This window comes from Procambarus clarkii, chromosome 53 (assembly GCF_040958095.1).
Source record: "Procambarus clarkii isolate CNS0578487 chromosome 53, FALCON_Pclarkii_2.0, whole genome shotgun sequence".
Taxonomy (NCBI): domain Eukaryota; kingdom Metazoa; phylum Arthropoda; class Malacostraca; order Decapoda; family Cambaridae; genus Procambarus; species Procambarus clarkii.
Window position 1 is genome coordinate 31,332,220 of NC_091202.1, and position 21,109 is coordinate 31,353,328.

Genomic DNA, 21,109 nt, shown 5'->3' on the forward strand with positions numbered 1-21,109 from the left:
ACAAATCATTAATCAAACATGATCAAATCTTTTTCAGTTACCACCGCTGTCACAAGACATGTTGAAGACTTCAGGTATAGGTAAAGCTATTATGTATCTCTACAAGCACCCAAAGGAACTCAAGCTGAATCGGGAGCGCTGCGGCAGACTCATATCAATGTGGTCGCGTCCGATTTTCAACGTGTCAGATGACTTCAAAAGTAAGAATAGAATATTGTGCATTCCTAACAGTTACTATTCTGTATAGCCATCACATCTCTAATGACTTCATTTGACTGAGCAAGCCCTATCTTCAGAGATTGGTCACATGTAATTGCTTGCCTATCTGCTCCATTCCATTGAATGCCCTCTAAATTTTGAGGGGAAAAAATAATAATAAAAATTGTCTATGTACAATCAAGTACAGTATACAAGAGGGTCTATACAAGAGGGAGGGTCTACGTGGGGCCTCGTAGCCTGGTGGATAGCGCGCAGGACTCGTAATTCTGTGGCGCGGGTTCGATTCCCGCACGAGGCCGAAACAAATGGGCAAAGTTTCTTTCACCCTGAATGCCCCTGTTACCTAGCAGTAAATAGGTACCTGGGAGTTAGTCAGCTGTCACGGGCTGCTTCCTGGGGTGTGTGTGTGGTGTGGGAAAAAAAAATAGTAGTTAGTAAACAGTTGATTGACAGTTGAGAGGCTGGCCGAAAGAGCAAAGCTCAACCCCCACAAACACAACTAGGTGAATACACACTGCATTACCAGTCTCCCTATACTGCACCTACATTTAGTTTAATAAAAAGCTTCCATTTCATGTCTCTTTTAGTTGTACTGTATACACTATCATTCAGCTCACATATGTTGTGACCGATGACTGTTGAATAATGGGGATTGCGTGCAGCCCTCTTAAGAAAGGCAGACAGTGCAGGTGTAGAAACAGGTCGGCATTCTTTATATTATAGCCACACGACGAGGCTTAGCCGGCCAAGTGCTGATTGGTTATCACCAAGACATCAAAATTATGCAATTGGTAAAACTAATATAAGTTGCAACCAGAATTTGTATTTATTTAAATTTAAAAATACTTAGAGCATAATAATTAATATTTTGTCATTGATAAATTCTAGTAACAATGGAAAGTTATCAAACAAACTGCATTCTGGCTACTTTCATAATAGTAGGGTTGTTCAGTGGAAATTACAAGTTGAGTCTTTGGACCATTGGATATATGGTGATATTTAAGGTCATTTTGAATGTAAAAATGGGTCTTATAGGTAAGGAAAGTTTCTAAATCTTGAGGTGGTGGTTTCCTTTATTACTATTGTTAGTGGGTAGCCATGTGTGTATCCCTATTGTGAGTGGGTAGCCTTATTTATCCCCTATTGTGAGTGGGTAGCCTTATTTATCCCCTATTGTGAGTGGGTAACCATATGTATCCCTGTTGTGAGAGGGGAGGGCTGCCGCTTGAATCCCCCTCATTTAGAATCCCCCTTCTAGACATTTAAATTGCTTTGTTAACATGATCATCACTTGCTAACACAAATATGGTAGTATTGCTCTCTTGTTAAGTGCTCGCTACTTGCCAACATAGGAAAGTAAGAAGTCATTGCCCCAGTAAATGCATTTTTATTATTATTATTTCAATTTTGTTCTCATGGGAGCTGCCTTCCCATTGGAAAATGATTGATGCTGTGTGTCATCCTCAAGCATCCAAAATGTATCTAGGAATTCAAGACTTCATAAGGTGTTCCTGCAACATTTGTAATTTTCCTCATGTGGGGTATTTTTATCACCCTGAGTAAACTTGCCACCACTTGCATGGACTTGTATAAACAAGTACATATATATTTTAATTCACTTGGACCATTGGAGCCTCATACCCGGGACCACAAATGTGTGTTGATAGGGAATGATGATTGGAACATACAAGTGGAAGTAATTAATGTTAAGAATAAAGAAGGGCATACCGTATACAGAGAAAATATTAGATCATTTTTAATTGTATTTAATGAAAGGTTAATGTTGAGTTGTGGAAGTTCTTAGGAGAGCACTATTTGGTACTGGTTTGAATGTTGTGAAGAACTGAAACAATAGTGAAAATGTAGGTCTTCCCTTACTACTGCAGGGGGGGGGGGGGGGGTAATGTTTCTACGCTCACAGCACCCCATGTTCCCACAACACACACAGCTCATTGTGCCAGCCTGTGGTCATTGTGCCAGATTATGTATTATGTCAGTCTATGCTTCTGGTGCAGTCTGTTCATATGCTGGAGGTATGCAGGAGACAATTCTGAATTGTCATGTGATTGAAAAACTTCTATAGTGGGATGATTTTGATCCTCATAATTTGATTACTGCTTCTCAGTGCCCTAAGTGGCTTTTCAGAATTCTCACTAACTTGAATTGTTGTCCCTATATTTTTAATTCTTAATCACATAAGTTAAATGCTGAATTTTAAGTTTACTTTAATGTTGAGTAATAAATGTTGTTGTTGATCAATATTTTTGTTTTGTCCCGTTTATTTTAGCATTATCTAAAGAGGAGCGCTTGGAGAGGGACATGGAGTTACATCAGAATTCAGGCGTCACCAAGAAAGAGGAAGTACAGTTAGATGAAAATGCGTAAGTTATGAAATAATTTTATGTAACAATATTTCATATGCTGTGCTCTGCATAAATACTGTCATTATACTTTTATAGACAAGTTCAGTACAGTATGTGAACATAATAAATATTTTGATCATTACCACATTTCCCACTTATGGGGTGGGAGAGGCATTTGTCCAGATAATATATGAGAGTTGTTTAGGAATGGAATGGTGATAGATAATTTGGTGAAATCACAGTGGACCTGCGCCACCACATTCCACATATGCACCAAACTGCTTCATAAGACTAGGTATTAAGTGTTCCGTGTGAGTATTCAGTACAAGTATATCAATCACTCTTAACAAACTTTCTTCAACTAACCTTGTTCATACCACTTCTCATACACAATTCACACTTAATCTCTGCTTCTTCACACACTTGCCATGTATTTCCATAATTTTGTTTTCCTCTCCTTGTCCTAATCTCAAATTCATTTGCACATACACTTCATTATCATCATCCATTCATTCAACATTACCAAATCCATTTTATACGCTCACCTCAATCTTAGAGTTTACAGACTTGCACTCCACATCCTTCTGTGGAACCATTCCATATTCTAAAGACTGCATACGTGCTTTTCTTCAGTTATCGGGTTTTCAGGTATTCAAACTCTTGAGGTCTTAATTATTGCGGAATTGGGGTCGCATTGTACATACACAACCCGTTTTCAGACTAAGTCCATTTCCTCCAGTGGTCGACCCCAAAGATGCATTCATAAATTTTAACGTGCTGTTCATTCAAAACAGGAATTTTCTTAAATATAAATTAATATTATTATATATTATGTGCATTTTAGGCATTGGTTAGGTTAGGTGTTTTAGGGTCTGTTGGCAATTATTTGTATTTATGGTACTTGGGTGAAGCATTTACAGCGTTGTGGTTCGAACAAAAATTGTCAGCGAAACACTTGTTCCGGAAGTGATCGGACGTCATCAGTTGTGAATCGTTTGTAAACCGGTTTTCATTCATAAAGAGGGGGTTTGGTGGGGCATGGAATGGACTTTGGCCTTTGTTTATGAGGACAGGCAACATTATCATTACCTTGCTTAATTCTGTCATGCAATTGGTAGATATCAGTCCAGAGAAAATAGTTGCAGAGTTAATTAAAGTACTGTGTATGTTCACCATACTAGAGGCATTGTACTCATTAATATCTTGTTTTGCCACTAGATCTTCTGTTTGCATTCTTTTATTATTTGCATACCTTCATTATCAGTGTGTAAACTTAATCTGGCAGTACTATGCAACTTTGAATGTACAGTACTGTTTGTGAAAATGTAGGTCTTCCCTTACTACTGCAGGGGGGTAATATTTCTACTCTCACAGCGACTGAATACTCAGTCACTCCTGAACTCTCACTTCTTCCGTGTGCATTGTGTTTCTTTTAGAGTTAGCCTTGAATGTGGAGGCGACTTGAGTCATGGGAATACTTTTGTGGTGTGTGTGCTCTCTGGGCTGGGAAAGGTTAATTTAATTCTGAGTTAACTTAAGAAAAAATATTCCCTATCCCAGTAAGTGGAAAGGGGGAGGGGGGGTGGGATATTAGCTAGCAAGAATGCTGCTTGACAATCTCTGTAATGCCGAGTAGTGCCTGGAAGAGTTTTTGAGGTTTTGAGTGTATTTGAATGAATCTTCCTGATGTCATTCCAGGATGGATTGAGCATTCTATCATGTCTCCCTTGGGATAATTTGAAAGATCTCTGCTGTTCTAGTGTAGAATGTTGACCATGCCCTGACTGAGCATGGTCCTGCCTATGGGACAAGTAAGACCTTATCTTAAGCTCTGGGAGCAACCAAGTGTCATATGCATAATTGAGCTTTTCATATACTGTACTGTACTGCACTTAAAGCTTTATATTTGTATGAACAACTTGAACAAATTGTTTTCAGTTCATTTCCTTGCCTGTTTGCCAGTTTAGTTGTATCTTCATTTCTAGGTCATGTTGTTAAGTAATTTATATTTAATTTGTACAGTATTTACTAGATTTTCTTTCACATTCTCATTGTAAAATGATTAGCTTCTAAATGCAAAGAATTCAGTATAACATTACAGGCAGTTCCCTAACTATGAACAAGTTACATTCTGAGAATGTGTTTGGGAGCAGTGTTTGGGAGCAGTTTGGGACGCAAAGCAAAATGTTCCATAGGTGCAATGCTATAAATGGGGATGTGTTCCTGGATCACCACAAATCCTCACAAGACTAATATTTTTGTGATTAATAATGTAAAAAATACAGTATATTATTTACCTTGAATGCCTACTTGTCTAAATTAGCTGTCCTGAAAAATAAGGTCTAATTATATGAATAAATAAATGAAAAAAAGTGTGTGTACTGTATTGGATTCAGTCATTTATAATTTATCTCACATGTTAACACCTCCATGACCTCTCTCCCTCCTTCCATCACTAATCCATCTACCCCACCCCACCGGGGGATAGAAATAGCCTAAGCTACTCTATCCCTTTGAGATGTATTTATTGCTTATCTCAATAAACATACTTGAACTTGAACCCACCCACCAACAGTAAACACGATCTGTGTGTATTACAACAGCGCTTTGCTAGTCTTCCATGTGATAATGGTCTAGTAATTGTGAGAGGCATGAGCACCCTGTCCTGAACCCAAGTTGCCCAGGGTTATGTTGACACTGTGATTGTGTGTTTTGTGATCATCTTATTATGCTTTTCAATGGTTTTAATGATGTGTGATGTAGAGCTTTTAGTTTATAATTCTTTGCATCTGCTTTACTATTTCCTTTGTAATAGAGTATTAGCCAGAATGTGCTAATGCATTCTGTGTTAATACAAAATATTTTGTTATTCTGTGTCTTGAGCAACTTTCTGAACAACATTACGCTTTAATTTTTTCCATGATGTTATTAGGAGTTAAGCCATATACAGTAATACTAACTTGTTATTAAATTACAGTTATTATGCTGACAATTATGAAAAGTTTTATGTACAATAAAACTTTTCATAATTGTCAGCAGGGAAAAAAAACAGGGATGTTTGAATTTGTTGCTTGTGATACTAATGAATGTGGGAAATGGCTTTGGCCATTTCCCTTTGGCTTTTAGAATGTAGAGGTTATAGGAATTTAGTGAGTCACATAATAGTGTATGAATAGTTTTTGTATATTAAAATGTAAGGTTAGCAAAATAGTTAAAAAAAAATTATCTTTCCAGGAAACCTATACGTCCAGGTGAGGCGGGTTGGTGCTACAGAGCTCGTGTTCCACGCCCATCAGGCAAAGATTATGTTAATCGACCTAAATGGCAAACAGAAGTGGACATTAGTAGGGTAAGTTTGCAGAACCAAATTTAGCTGTTGTAGGTAATTTTACTCGGAGATCTCTCCTGAATGGGTTTGTACAAAATCCTGTATAAAGCTTGCAATAAGTTCTGTGGGACAGATTATTGAACACACAGACCCGAGAATAATGGAATAAATATAAAGTAAAAGCAGGTCAGCTTTCTAAGACACTATTTATTCATGTAAAAGATTTAAACCATCCAACCGACTGGAATATTTTTCATAAAAATTTCTTTGTCGTATTTAACCCTTTGGCTGCATATCCCATCATATGAAGTATTAGGGAACTGCATAAGATTAAAAGTCTTGCATATATATGGAGCTCACATTTGCTTTCAAACAAGAAATGCTGTACCAATGATACTTTTTAAGACTAGTTCTCTCTAGAGTGGAATATTGTTGAACACTAATAATCCCATTCTAAGCTGGAGAAATTGCTGACCTGGAGAGCATGCAAAGATCTTTTAGTGGTAAAATCCACTCAATAAAACATAAATTACTGGGATCACTGAATGGTTTTTAAATCTGTATTTCCTAGAGCGCAGGTGGGAGAGATGCATAATAATTTACACTTGGAAAATACTAGGACTGGTCTGCACATAGACATGACACCACATGAGACCAGAAGGCATGGCAGGATGTCCAAAATAGCTCCATTGAAAGCGGACGTGCAGTAGGCACGCTGAGTGAGAATTCAATCGACGTGAAAGGTCCAAGACTTTTCAACACTCCCCCTCTACACATTCGGGGTTCAAAAGAGAACTTGATAAGCACCTTCAAAGGATATCTGATAAACACCATCAAAGAATAAAGGTTTGATGTCAGGCTGCCAGCGGCCGCATCAAACAGTCTGGTTGACTAGACCACCAACCATGAGGCCTGCTCAGAGACCAGGCTGTGGGACGTTGATCCTTGGATGCATTGATAGGTATATGACAGGACAGTCTTACAGATATGAATTTCTGGAGGTTTCCTTGGACACAGGCTGTGGAGAAATGGTCAGATGCACATTGGTCTTCTTTTGCAGTACCTCCTGAGGAATTCAAACATTTCTTCCTTGATGGATCCTATATCCTTTGAGTTGGTTCAGTGTCATGTTTTTGGCTACATTTCGAGGTTCTGAACTCAACCTGGATAATAAGTTTAAATGAAGGTGGCATATTAACCACCGCGCTGCGCCGAGTTTATTGTGAAATTTTCCGTGTGCATGAAATAAAGTGTTCTCCCCAAAAAAATTTCTTTGTAAAATGATAAATTCCCTTCTTGGAACATGTCTATGTTAAAATGAATACCAAATTCCACTTACTTTGGTTGTGGGGATGTGGACAAGGTGTGCTGTGACGTCATCAGGGCCTGGTCGCCCCGTGCGTGACTTGCTCAGACACGGTCGTGCGGATCATTCAAGCACCGAGTGTTGCCACAAATATATTTTCAATTATTTGTTCTCTTTATTTCCAATGCGGTATTATTTGATTTTTTATTGTATATGATGCATATTTGTGTCCTTTACAATATGTATACAGTAGAACGTTCATAATGTTCCATGGAACTGTGATTAATGTGTCCACAATAAATGTTTATTGTTGCAATATTATGTGTTAAAAATTCACTAAAATTACAATATGTACAGTTTCACACACTATGTACACAGTAACACACTGTATTACACACTCAGTACTTCAGAAGTGAATAATAATCAACGGAGTAGTCCATGGTACACAGCGCGACTTCGCTCTCGTTGCACCAGGTACAGATAGATTTTTGCTTCCTATTTCTTCGTTCTGTGTGCTTGCAAATAACGCCCTCACGTACACCTTTGACATTAGTACCTGTAGGTGGTATGTAGCCAAGCTTGTAAAACGTAAGGTAGTCTTGAAAAGATTACAGGAAAAGATAAATTTGTAAGGTAGTCGTGAAAAGATCGCTTTGTAAGATCCCACACAGTAAGTGATATAGCCAGCCTCAAAGTGTGTCCGTCAGTCAAGAAGAGATTCAGCTATTATCTATGGAAAACACCACCATGGAAGCTACTAACACTGTTCATCTATGCTACTTGTATCAGATGCATCATCACTGAATGCAGAAAACAATTCACCTATGTATCATCTAAATAAATTGGAGATAGCATAGCATAGGTGGGCAAGGAAGGCGCTCAGAGCTACAATTGGATACGCTCGCTGTATCGTCCTCATAGGTGCTGGATAACTTGCATCCGACCTTTGTGTTAGGTCCTTATTGTGCCTAGCTTCACCAATATTATGACCCTTATGTTCCTCAAACAATAAGGTTTGAATTTCACTGACAGAGCGCGATCTTGCAACACCGCGTTGGGCAGGTGTTTGGGAGCCAGAAGCGTGTGCGCCATTCATGGTTGCTCACTCAGTACTAAGCCAGCCAGCAGCGCTAGGGCATTTTGGGATTTTTTTTCCAAGTTGGCTGCCCCTCTCTGGAGGTCCTAAGAGACCATTTTGTCCACAACTAACCTCGCACACATTTAGAATGGGTACGAAAAAATCAGAAGAGTTTTCTCTGTTTGTGCAATTTCCCACCGACCGAGAATACTCGGTTGGCGCAGTTAAGTGGTTAATGTTATAGGAGGATCTAAACAGATTCAAAATGAACTAGAAATAGGAGATTCACTTCTGTGCTGACAAATGTATAGTGCTGAGCCTATTGAACCCTTGGACACAGGCTGTGGAGAAATGGTCATATGCACAAAAAATAAAAAATAAATATATATATATATATATATATATATATATATATATATATATATATATTTAATATATAATTAAAAAAAGATTCATTATAGAATTATTTATTTGTATGCAAAATGTAAGAAAGATTAAAAAATAAGTGAACATTTATCGTTTGACTGGGTGGAGGCGCACCCCAAGGCTGCATCTAGCACTTGTTTACGTCTGGTGCTTGACTTTGGTGATACTTCCTGTTTTTTTCCTCTGTTGTTTCACTGTTTAATCACTTGTTTTTCTTTATTTACATTCACAGAGAGCTATTATATCCATATTTGCATCATACATGTAAAACCCAGACAATAATTGTTTAAATTGTCATATGACAACTGCATTCCCCCTAATAACATTCATGATGATAACTGCATTCATACCATGAAATAGTAGCAGGATTTTTTTCATGGGTCAACATAAACTCCATTACATCCACATAGACCTATTGCAGTATAACCTTAGCTGAATCATATGTGTAAAACCCAAACAATTTGTAAATCTTCATATGACAATATCTGCATTACCCTGTGAATCAACAACTGACAATGTCTGCAGCCTATCTATCTTGAGGTTATCTTGATTTCGGGGCTTAGCGTTCCTGCGGCCCGGTCCTCGACCAGGCCTCTTTTATCTTACACATCCTCAGGAAGCAGCTCGTAGCAGATGTCTAACTACCAGGTACCTGTTTACTGCTAGGTAACAGGGTCATCAGGGTGAAAGAAACTGGTCATTTGTTTCCGCCTCCACCGGGGATCGAACCCGGAACTTCAGGACTACGAATCTGAAGCGCTGTCCACTTAGCTGTCAGGCCCCTAAGGGTTAAAGAAAATATAGGTTCCAAATATCAGTACTGTAGTAAAAAATTGCCAAAATGTATTGCAAAATGGATTTCAGTCTTGATTATAAAGAATTGAAAACCAAGAAGGCTATGCAGTAGTGTTAAAAATACTGTAGTGTTCATTAGAATACTAGGATTCATCTCAGTAAGTGTTGATAATAAAAGCTATACAGTGTAGCATAAAATAGTAATGAGCTAATTTAAGACCAATCTCCAACATTGCTAAAGTAATATATATCAATTTGTAAGTGGTAAGGTCAAATCTAGCTTAAAGGCTATAGTATTTTTATTTTTTTGCAAAATCTCGGTAACTTGTTGGCAATGGATCTTGAAAATAATTTGTGTTATGAACAGTAACATTTCATCTTATTCAGATTATCTAGAGATGTTTTAATATTTTCTGTAGTGTAATGTATCTTTTTTTACTTTTTCCAGTCAACCAAGAAGGAAATGTCACGGATGGATAAACAGATGAGGGCTTTCCAAGAGAGAAAACGATTATCTAAGGCCCGCCGGGCTGTTGCAATGAGTATTGAAGGCAGAAACATGGCACTCTAATTGTAAGTCCTTGAAATCATCAATTATATTTAATGTATATATTCAGTGTCCACTACATTTATATCATACCATGAAGATTGTATTTTCTGCTTTTGGGGGCATTAGTATATAATTTGACTATCAATAAGAAATTTGTAGTCTAGTACATAATAAACAAGTCTAAAGAAAATCCCTGAAAATTAATAAAATATTTGTTTTCAGTGTTCTTGTGTTTACTCTCCTCGGGTCAATTAGAATACATCATACAACACAGTTATGGACTCCTGTTAGGTACTGTCATCATCATTTTATAAAGCTGTAAGAAAATCTTGTCACTAACCATGGCTGAAAAAAATTACTGAATTCGGTAAGCCTCTGAGCAAATAATATTCACTGGCTTGGGTCGAAATAAATTACTGTACCTGTAATTGGTAATGTACCTGTATTATTTTGTTTAATAGACTAATAATTTCTGTTTATTTTAATTGGCCAAATTTATCGACAAGATGTTGAAATTATTCAAAATTATTTATGCTAAATAATTTTTACTAAAATTTATTTTTACTTGGCTTTTTTTTTTTTTATTTTTGAAGATGTCATAGTGCACAAATTACCTAATAGGACCTGAAAACGTATTATGATTTTGAAAGAAATAAACACCAGTGTAAAGAATGCTAGTTTAATCTTTTATAAATGTGTGTGTGCATGCCCACATTCTTGCATTTGTCATATTCAGCCTGTGCTCCTTGCACATATTCACCTTATCCCTCGCATGTATTCACCTTATTCCTTGCAAGTATTCATCTCATCCCTTGCAAGTATTTACCCTATCTCTTGCAAGTATTCAGCCTATCCCTTGCAAGTATTTACCCTATCTCTTGCAAGTATTCAGCCTATCCCTTGCAAGTATTCACCCTATCTCTTGCAAGTATTCACCCTATCTCTTGCAAGTATTTACCCTATCTCTTGCAAGTATTCAGCCTATCTCTTGCAAGTATTTAGCCTATCCCTTGCAAGTATTCTTCCCATCTATTGTAAGTATTTATCCCATCCTTTGCAAATATTCACCCTATCTCTTGGAGATATTCACCCTATTCCTTGCAAGTATTCATTGATTCATCCCATCCCTTGCAAGTATTCACCCTATCTCTTGCAAGTATTCACCTTATTCCTGGCAAGAAGTTGCCTTCATCTTTTGTAAGTATTGAGCTTGTATGTCATAGTTTAACAATATAGTAGGAGGATAAGATAATGATGGGGGATTGTGTATCGGAAAGCTGATACCGACATGACTTTTAAAGTTGATTTAATGGAATGATGTAAATATGTATGTTGGTATACCTTGATTAAATCTATTTCCATGCCTTTTAGAAGAAAAGTTGCAAATAAATATGTACACATACTGAGGGGCGCACAAAATATATGAAGAAAACTAAATTGTTATTTTTCTTTGTCGAATCATAACCTTTTATCAATATATAAGAAAAGTATTAATTTTACTAGTATATAATACTGAATTTTTAATGGTTTATATATACATATAAACCATTGCTGCGAACAAGCCTGAATGGCTTGTTCATATAAACAGTCATATATATATATATTATAAGATTATATATATATATATATATATATATATATATATATATATATATATATATATATATATATATATATATATACACATATATATATATATACATATATATATATATATACATATATATATACATATATATATATATATATATACATATATATATATACATATATATATACATATATATATATACATATATATATATACATATATATATATATATATATATATATATATATATATATATATATATATATATATATATATATATATATATATATATATATACATATATATATATATACATATATATATATACATATATATATATATATACATATATATATATATATATATATATATATATATATATATACATATATATATATATATATATATATATATATATATATATATATATATATATGTATATATATATATATATATATATATATATATATATATATATATATACACATATACATATACATACAGTGGTACCTCGGAATGCGATTGTCCCTGTATGCGAGGTTTTCGGAAGGCGAGCAGTATTTACTCCAAAAATTTGTCTCGGAAGGCGAGGGTTACTTCGGGACGCGAGTTTGTTGATACGCGTACAGGCCGACCTAGCGCATGGTGGTTCGGCGATCGTCGCCCCTCTGCCCCTCAGTTTACCATTGTCTCGCGCTCAGTGACTACCCCCACATCAATTCTTCTCGCGGATTTTCAGTGTTTTGTTGGATTTTTGGTGATTTGTCTATACAATTTGTTATTATATATCTCACCATGGGTCCCAAGAAAGCCAGTGGTAAGGATAAAGGCCAGAAAGCTCATGTGAGGATGACAATAGAAGAGAAACAAGAGATCATTCGGAAGCATGAGAACGGTACACGTGTTGTTGAACTTTGTAGGCAGTACAACAAAGCCACATCAACAATATGCACTATACTTAAGAAGAAAAATAAGATTATGGGTGCTAAAGTGGCAAAAGGAGTAAGAACATTAACGGCACAAAGACCACAAATACTTGAAGAAGTGGAAAAGTTGTTATTAATTTGGATACACGACAAGGAGTTGAGGGGTGATAGTGTTTCGGAGGCCATTATTTGTGAGAAAGCCAGGGTGTTGCACGAAGACCTTCTAAAGAAGACCCCTGCAACGAGTGATGCAGATAAGAAAGAGTTTAAGGCAAGCAGGGGCTGGTTTGAAAAATTTAGAAAGAGAAGTGGTATCCATAGTGTTACAAGGCATGGGGAGGCAGCCAGCTCAGACAAACCAGCCGCTGGACGATTTATTGACGAATTTAAAGAGTTTGCAGAGGCTGAGGGATACCTACCGCAACAAGTGTTTAATTGTGACGAAACAGGACTGTTTTGGAAAAGAATGCCTAAGAGGACATACATTACCAAGGAGGAAAAATCCTTGCCTGGACACAAGCCTATGAAAGATAGGTTTACGCTTGTGCTGTGTGGAAATGCGAGTGGCGATTTGAAAATTAAACCCTTGCTAGTGTATCATTCTGAAAATCCAAGGGTTTTCAAACAGTATAATGTGCAGAAAACCCATTTGTGTGTGATGTGGAAGTCTAATAAAAAAGCATGGGTGACTAGGCTTATTTTTTCGGAGTGGGTGAATGAAGTGCTGTGCCCTGCCATAGAAAAATATCTGCAGGAGAAACAATTGCCACTCAAAGCCGTGCTTCTCCTTGACAATGCTCCTGCTCATCCTCCAGGCTTGGAAGATGATTTGTTGCCTAGATACAATAAATTCCTCAGTTAAATTCCTTCCTCCTAACACCACTCCTCTAATTCAGCCTATGGACCAGAAAGTCATAGCGAATTTTAAGAAACTGTATGAAAGGGCACTTTTCCGGAAATGTTTTGAAGTGACTGAAGCCACAAACCTCACCCTCAAAGAGTTCTGGAGAGAGCATTTTAACATTTGTAGTGCTTTAAAACTCGTTGACAAAGCCTGGCAAGAAGTGACTCAAAGAACCCTGATCTCTGGCTGGAGAAAATTGTGGCCTGAAGGTGTGAGAGAACTAAACTTTGAGGGGTTTGAGCCTATAAATGATGCGCCTATTGTTGAGGAAATTGTTAGTCTAGGCCAGCAAATGGGCTTGGAATTGGATGGTGATGATGTGGAGGAGTTGGTGGAAGAACACAACGAAGAACTGACCACCAAAGAACTCCTAGCCCTTCAACAGGAACAGCAAGCCAACGCAGCAGCGAATGATTCTGCAGTGGAGGAGGAGGTGGCAGCAGCACCAACAGCACCAGCGAATGTCCCTTCTGCAGTAATTAAGAAGGTGTGTCAGATGTGGGAAGAAATTCAAACAACTATTGAACAGACTCACCCAGAGAAAGCTGTAGTAGGCCGTTGTCTTAATCTTTTCAATGACAATGTGATGCCTTACTACAGAGACAGCTTGCGAAGAAGGGAAAAGCAAGCTTCTATGGACAGATTTGTGGTGAGGAAATCGAGCAGTGAGCCTCAACCAGGACCTAGTGGCACTCAGGTTAAACGTCCCAGGGAGAGCACACCAGAAAGGTCCTCACTGCCTGATGTGATTATGGAAGGGGACTCCCCTTCCAAACAGTAACTCCTCTCCTCCTCCCCCCTTCTCACCATCTTCCATACGCCTACAGCACTCGACAGCAAGGTAAGTAATAACTGGAACATAGTTTTGTAGGTTTATTTAGATGAATTAGGTAAATTAGGTATAAAAATTTAGTTTGATGTGGGGTTTTTGGGGTAGTCAGGAACGGATTAATTCATTTCCCTTTATTTCTTATGGGGAAATTAACTTCGGAATGCGAGTTTTCGGAATGCGAGGCGTCTCCAGGAACGGATTAAACTCGTATTCTGAGGTATGCCTGTATATATATATATATATGTATATATATATATATATATATATATATATATATATATATATATATATATATATATATATATATATATATATATATATATATATATATATATATATTATATATATATATATATATATATATATATATATATATATATATATATATATATATATATATATATATATATATATATATATATATATATATATATATATATAATATATATATATATATATATATATATATATATATATATATATATATAATATATATATATATATATATATATATATATATATATATATATATATATATATATATATATATATATATATATTTAATATATAATATATATTAATAATATTTATATATAATATATATATATATATATTTAACATACCAGAGACCATAAGACATCTTTTTTGGAGCATCTCTCTGTGCTCTAAGGAAAAAAGATGGAGGGAGCGGAACAACAGCTGTGGACAATTCCCTCTGCCATCTCATCAAAAGGCTGCTGTGAGAACAGTTAGCCAGGCAACGGCCAGCATGCTAAAACCAAAACAGCTTGGGTTCGGCATTCCACACGGGTGCGAGGAGGCAAATCATGCAGTTCAAGCTTTCATTGCTAACGTCACAGACTGAAGGTCTTGATCAAGCTAAATTTAAAAAATGCCTTCAGTATGGCACGGAGGAATTCTGTACTCCGTGCAGTTCATCATTTCCTTTTCTTCTACCCATTTGCATATTCGTGCTACAGTTGAGCCCTAAAGATATTTTTTGGCGAATATGATATAGACTCTCAAGAAAGCATCCAACAGGATGACCCCCTTGCTCCTCTCCTTTTCTGCTTAGTCATCAAACAAGTCACAGAAGTCCTGTCCAGTGAGCTTAACATCTGGGGCTAGACTCACGAAGCAGTTACGCAAGTACTTACGAACGTGTACATCTTTCCCCAATCTTTGATGGCTTCGGTTACATTTATTAAACAGTTTACAAGCATGAAAACTTCCCAGTCAGACTTGGAGGGGCCTTGGAGTTCGAACAGCAACACAAATCACTGTATCAGCCTTCCAGTCCTCCTCCTCTGCATCTGACAACCTTGTGAAGAAAATTCTACCTGCCTACCTAGGTCAGCTGGCAGGCATACACGATCCCAATTTTATACACTGTGCTACCGAGTGGGCCTCTCGCGCAGGCCCATCACCTCAACCACCACCTCCAAATGCCCACAAGCAATCCAGCTGGGATGGCTTCATTGTAGACTGAGCTGCTGCAGAGTGCCTGGGAGCTGCAACAACACAACATGACATTGCTCTCCTCACAGCAGAAGCAGCCTCACAAGTAGGTGACTTCCTGTTAGCAACCCCAATGTCAGCAACAGGCACACGTCTCGCACCACACACCCTCCGAATTATTGTGGTCCTCTATCTTGCTGCTGCAATTCACACCAAATACAGGTGTATTTGTGGTGAGGTGGTGGCTGAGAGGTACGACTTTCATGTCCTACTCTGCCAAAGCACGGGGATGGCACTCAAGGCACAGTGAAGTTAACGAAATCAGCAAGAGGAGCCTCACCACAGCTGGATGCCCAGCTGAGAGAGCCCCGTAACTCTACTGCTTTTATTGGTCGCCCTGATGGTATCTGGGACTACACATGTATATACACCCTGGCTAACACCTCCATTGACTTCAGTGTTGCATATCCGGGTGGCACTGACACACTCAGGGAATCAGCCAAGTCCCGTAAGTACAGAGAACTGGATCACCATTACAATTTTTGTTCCCCATGCTTCTGAAACACTTGGTGCCTGCAGTAAGAGTGCCACCAGTTTTTTTAAGGAACTGGATTCTAGGCTAATTGAAACAACAAGAGACCCTAGAGCCTCCAGCTTTATCTTCCAGCACCTCAGCTTGCCAATATAGATGGAAAATGCACACTGCATTTAGCAATTCCAGCCCACCAACTGAGGAGCTGGAGGAACTCGACAACTTATGATAATCATCTTTGTACCTTACATGTAACTCCCTTTCTGTAATAAAACTAAAAAAAAAATATGTATTTTCTAAATACAGTATTGTATTAATTTTCATCAATTCTGTCAAGTTCTTGTAATAGATTGTGCCTTGAACTTTTAGAGACCATTGTTTCAGTAGTGTACAGTTTGGTAGCTTGTAACACTTTATTATAAACAAAATTACAAATGACATAATTTTCATTAAAATTTATATTTTTTTCATATTTTCAGACAGTACCTGCCTTGCAGATTTTTGGATGTGTTTGTTTCCAGGCCATGAACCACAGCATATTCTCCTTAAATATATTAAAACTTTTGTAACCTGATCATCTTCTGTTGACTTCACAAGTGGTCACCTTCATACTCTCTTGTATATGATACAGTACATTCACATTGCCTATACAGCCTTATATTTGAATTTGTTTGGATTTATTATCTTGCACATTGGCCTGGTCAAGGACCGGGCTGTGGGGATGCTTGAAAATCATCGCAAGGTACTTTTTCAACATTGTTAGTTAATTCCTTGGTTATCCATCTGTTAGCCAAAATTGTCAGCATATAGAATCGACTTGAGAATGGTCCAGGACGGACCGAAACGTCGTCGTCCCTTCACCTTCTAGTGTGTGGTCTGGTCAACATATAGAATCCATACCCCATTCTTAAAGCAGTTTGGTGGAAGAGTGCACAAAGCTGACAAGAATGTTGGGAAACACCAAGATGCAAGTTGACCATTCATACATGATGATTTGCCTGTAAGTGCTTTATCAACTCTGATAGATACACACACACACACAGCTAGTGCTTAAGTATTTATTTTGTAAGAGGCAGGTAGTAGACATGTTGAATTTGTTTTCATTGTGTTTAATTTTTTTTATCAATGCAGATTCTGCTCGCTATCAACTATTTTTTTTCCTTTAATAAATTTAATATCCTTCGAGTTCATTGAAATGTAGCTACTGGTTTCTGTGTTTTTGTCATTATTGACACAGCCAGCATACTTACTTTCATAAATTCTCATATGATAGTTTTAGGATATTTCCTTTACATAAACCCTAAAATAGTTGACAGTACAGTACAGTATACGTAGGTGAAACATCCAGAAACTTGAATATGAGAACTTAAAAAAAGTAAGTTTGCCATGTCGATAAAATCAGCAGCTCTTGTTTCAGGAACTAGTAGCAAACCTCATAAAGTTTAGGGATGCTAAATTTATCAAAGAGGAAAAGCATGTTAGAAGTTGACGGATAAGAATGCAGCCAACAAACACAACAATTCCATTGAATGGGATGAAGGAAAATTCAACGTTGCTGCTACCCCTCTCGCTACACTAATACTTGGTAAATACACATTGTAACAAACCATCATGGACCTCACTGACCTCGACCCACCTTTGCTTCACTGACCTCAACCCACCTTTGCCTCACTGACCTCAACCCACCTTTGCTTCACTGACCTCAACCCACCTTTGCCTCACTGACCTCAACCCACCTTTGCTTCACTGACCTCAACCCACCTTTGCCTCACTGCCTCCTCCCCAATTCTCCAATTTGTATATATATAAACATTAGTTCTTTATATCTGCTAGATTTAATAATGTCCTTACAGGTAAATAAATCAATTAACAAATACTGTACTGTTCTTGGCATTTCTCTATATTAAAGCAACTTATTTTTTAATTCCATGTCAGGTATCTATATCCATGCATAATCTCTCTTACTGCTGGATAATTTAAACAGAGAGAATAATAAAACACAATTATATTTTCATTATGAAATTCAAGTAGTGTTCCTGCCATTTATAACAAACATTACACTTGAAAACCTTGACTGCCTTCACCACTTTTACTCCTGCATCATAACAACAGAGTCAGGATCCTTCCCAGTTGATTGATTTAATATATACTGCACACTCAATATTTGTGCAGAATTAAAATACACAGCAAAAAAATGTTCACACTTGCTGGACAAGGAAACACTCTGTGCCTTGCTACATCAGCCCTTCCCCGTCATGCTGCTCGGGTAGACATGCACGCCACACCACCCACAACCAAGGATATATTGTTTGTATAAATAATTACTATTATTGTAAAAATATAAAGTGGCAAAAGGCTGTTTACTGTATATTCCATCATAAGATGTGATGTATTACAAGGGTGTTGTGGATCAGTGGCACATACCAACCATTCTGGTTTTCAAGCTGAAATGTTCGTTACATTGGATTTTGTAATTAGCCAATACAGGATTCATATTATAAATAATTAAATCACATGTAAACTAGTATCAGTAAAAAAATTGTTGTAGGGATATTGTTAAAAAGAAATGAATATACAGTACTCTGTACTCCCCTTGAATAGACTAAATGGGACTGAGCACCTTCCAAAATTGGTTCATTCTGGTGCCAGCACAGGTACGGCTATTTGCAGCATTTTGTTTTTAATCAGAAATTGTAGAACATGCATTTATGCGTATTTTAATTTGTTTATAACATAAAATCTAAAGGAATGTGTATTACAGTATATATAGTCTTGGTACAGATACTCATACATCAGGTTTGAGAAATTGCATCGAACAGCCTGGTTGACCAGACCACCAACCAGGAGGCCTGGTCAGAGACCAGCCTGCGGGGACATTGCTCCTCTCAATCATCAACAGGCATGCATATGATATTGTATCAGAAACAGTGCTGGTATACCAATGCCATACTCCTTCACCAGGCCAGGTTACTTTGCGTTGTTTCTGAGGTTTAATGTACCTTCAGCCTGGTCTCTGACCAGGCCTCCTGGTTGGATCTGATCAACCAGGCTGTTGGACGTGGCTGCTCACAGCCCAAATGCCTGATCAATCGGGTATCCTCTGGAGGTGTTTACTCACATACTCTCTTTGAACACCATGAGACATTGTCAAGTTATGCCCTTTGTGTTTAGAGGGATAGTGTTGTTGAGTCTTGTTGTTGTTGAAAAATAGCAGAAATCCTTTAGAGTTCAGAGGATTGCCTAACAGTTACACATAAGTGGGAAAAGCATGGTAGGCTTGAAAATTGCTTTTGTACAATTATTATGAACCCCATCCCCATCATGTGGGCAGTAGTGGGAAAGGTTACAGAGGCACATAATGGGCTCAGGAACTGAATAGCTTCAAGGAAGAGCATCTATCTAGAGGTTATCTTGAGATGATTTCGAGGCTTAGCGTCCCTGTGGCTCGGTCCTCGACCAGGCCTCCTCTTTGTTACATCCCTCCCCCCAGGAAGCAGCCTGTAGCAGCTGTTTAACTCCCCAGGTACCTATTTACTGGTAGGTGAACAGGGGCATCAGGGTGAAAGAAACTGCCCACTTTTTTCTGCCTTCACCGGGTATCGAACCCGGAACCTCAGGACTATGAATCCCGAGCGCTGTCCACTTAGCTGTCAGGCCCCTACATAAACACAGTTGTGTCCGGTATGCATTTACAAAATTAAACTAATGAGTCACATTGGATATATCCATGTATTACTTTAATTTCCAACAATTGTTAAATTATATTTCATTATTTTTAATGATATTTACTCATATGTGTATGATTTGCTTTGAGTGTGATTGGGCATATTTCACTGATGTTAATGTGGATGATTTCCTTTCTCCCAAAATTCTCATCAGTTAGGCTAGAATATTTCTGAAAATGTTCAGTACGTACAATTTTGGGTGCAGTTTGCAAATAATAAAAAAAACTTCCAATCCAACCGGCATTGCAGTGATTGGAAATGGAAAAGGAACTAAATTACATTTAGCTCCTTTTCAGCAGGAATACACAGTACAGATAGTATACAGAAACCTATTGGAAGGTTTGTTGACAAACTTGGCAGCACAGTGCAATCTGCTTGGTGTGCAACTTTATAAGTAATTTATCACTTTTTGATAATTCAAATCTACAGTTCAGTATAATAATAGATTTCCATACAGGTAACATCATATAAGGTTAAGGTTTATATATATTTTTATTATGGTTATAGTGCTCCTCTATATATTTGGTACGAATTTACAAAGTAAATTGGTAAGAATATTATAGAAACTTGCTGCCAATTATGTAATGTAAGGTCATTTATAAATTGACTTTGATGTGCAGAATTGTGCGTTACCCCATGTTTTGAGAACCGTGACAGTTTTATACACGGAAGGATGCCTGTAGATAATAACACAAAATAAGTTCTAGAGCTAGGTCTTGCTCGCCATTGATACAATTGAGTGTACTAGGTTAGTACACAGAAAAAATAGCAGAGAGCAGAGTCATTGCATGAAACTATTGTACTAATGGTTTGAAAGGCATGGTTTAGGAGCTGCTGATTGACCATGCAAGCACATGCCTATACATGTGGCAACACTCGCAGGCAGGGGCCAGGAACTGGACATAATGCTTGGCAAACACACATTGAAAATTTCATTTTGGGATATACGTGCACACATGCATGCACAGAGAAATATAGTGTGTGTTCATTGGGGCCTTAATAGGCCTTAAGCCCAACACCGAATCAAAACCATGCACAGAATTGTTCCTGTGTGTGGCTCGTCTTAACAGTTGGTG

The 21,109-nt window shown here is 37.4% G+C and overlaps 1 protein-coding gene across 3 annotated transcripts in view; it reads left to right on the plus strand.

Moving 5' to 3' along the window:
* Nucleotides 1–18,182, plus strand: part of LOC123767127 (protein IWS1 homolog) — a 37,013-nt gene extending 18,831 nt beyond the window's left edge. The window contains exons 9-13 of one of the 3 annotated variants that reach the window (XM_045756645.2): nt 38–200; nt 2,507–2,600; nt 5,817–5,931; nt 9,964–10,088; nt 16,788–18,182. In XM_045756645.2, coding sequence (XP_045612601.2) covers nt 38–200; nt 2,507–2,600; nt 5,817–5,931; nt 9,964–10,086 — 495 coding nt within the window. In that variant the 3' untranslated portion in view covers nt 10,087–10,088; nt 16,788–18,182. The other 2 variants (XM_045756646.2, XM_045756647.2) reach the window with 2 other exon arrangements.
* Nucleotides 18,183–21,109: the final 2,927 nt, after the last annotated feature.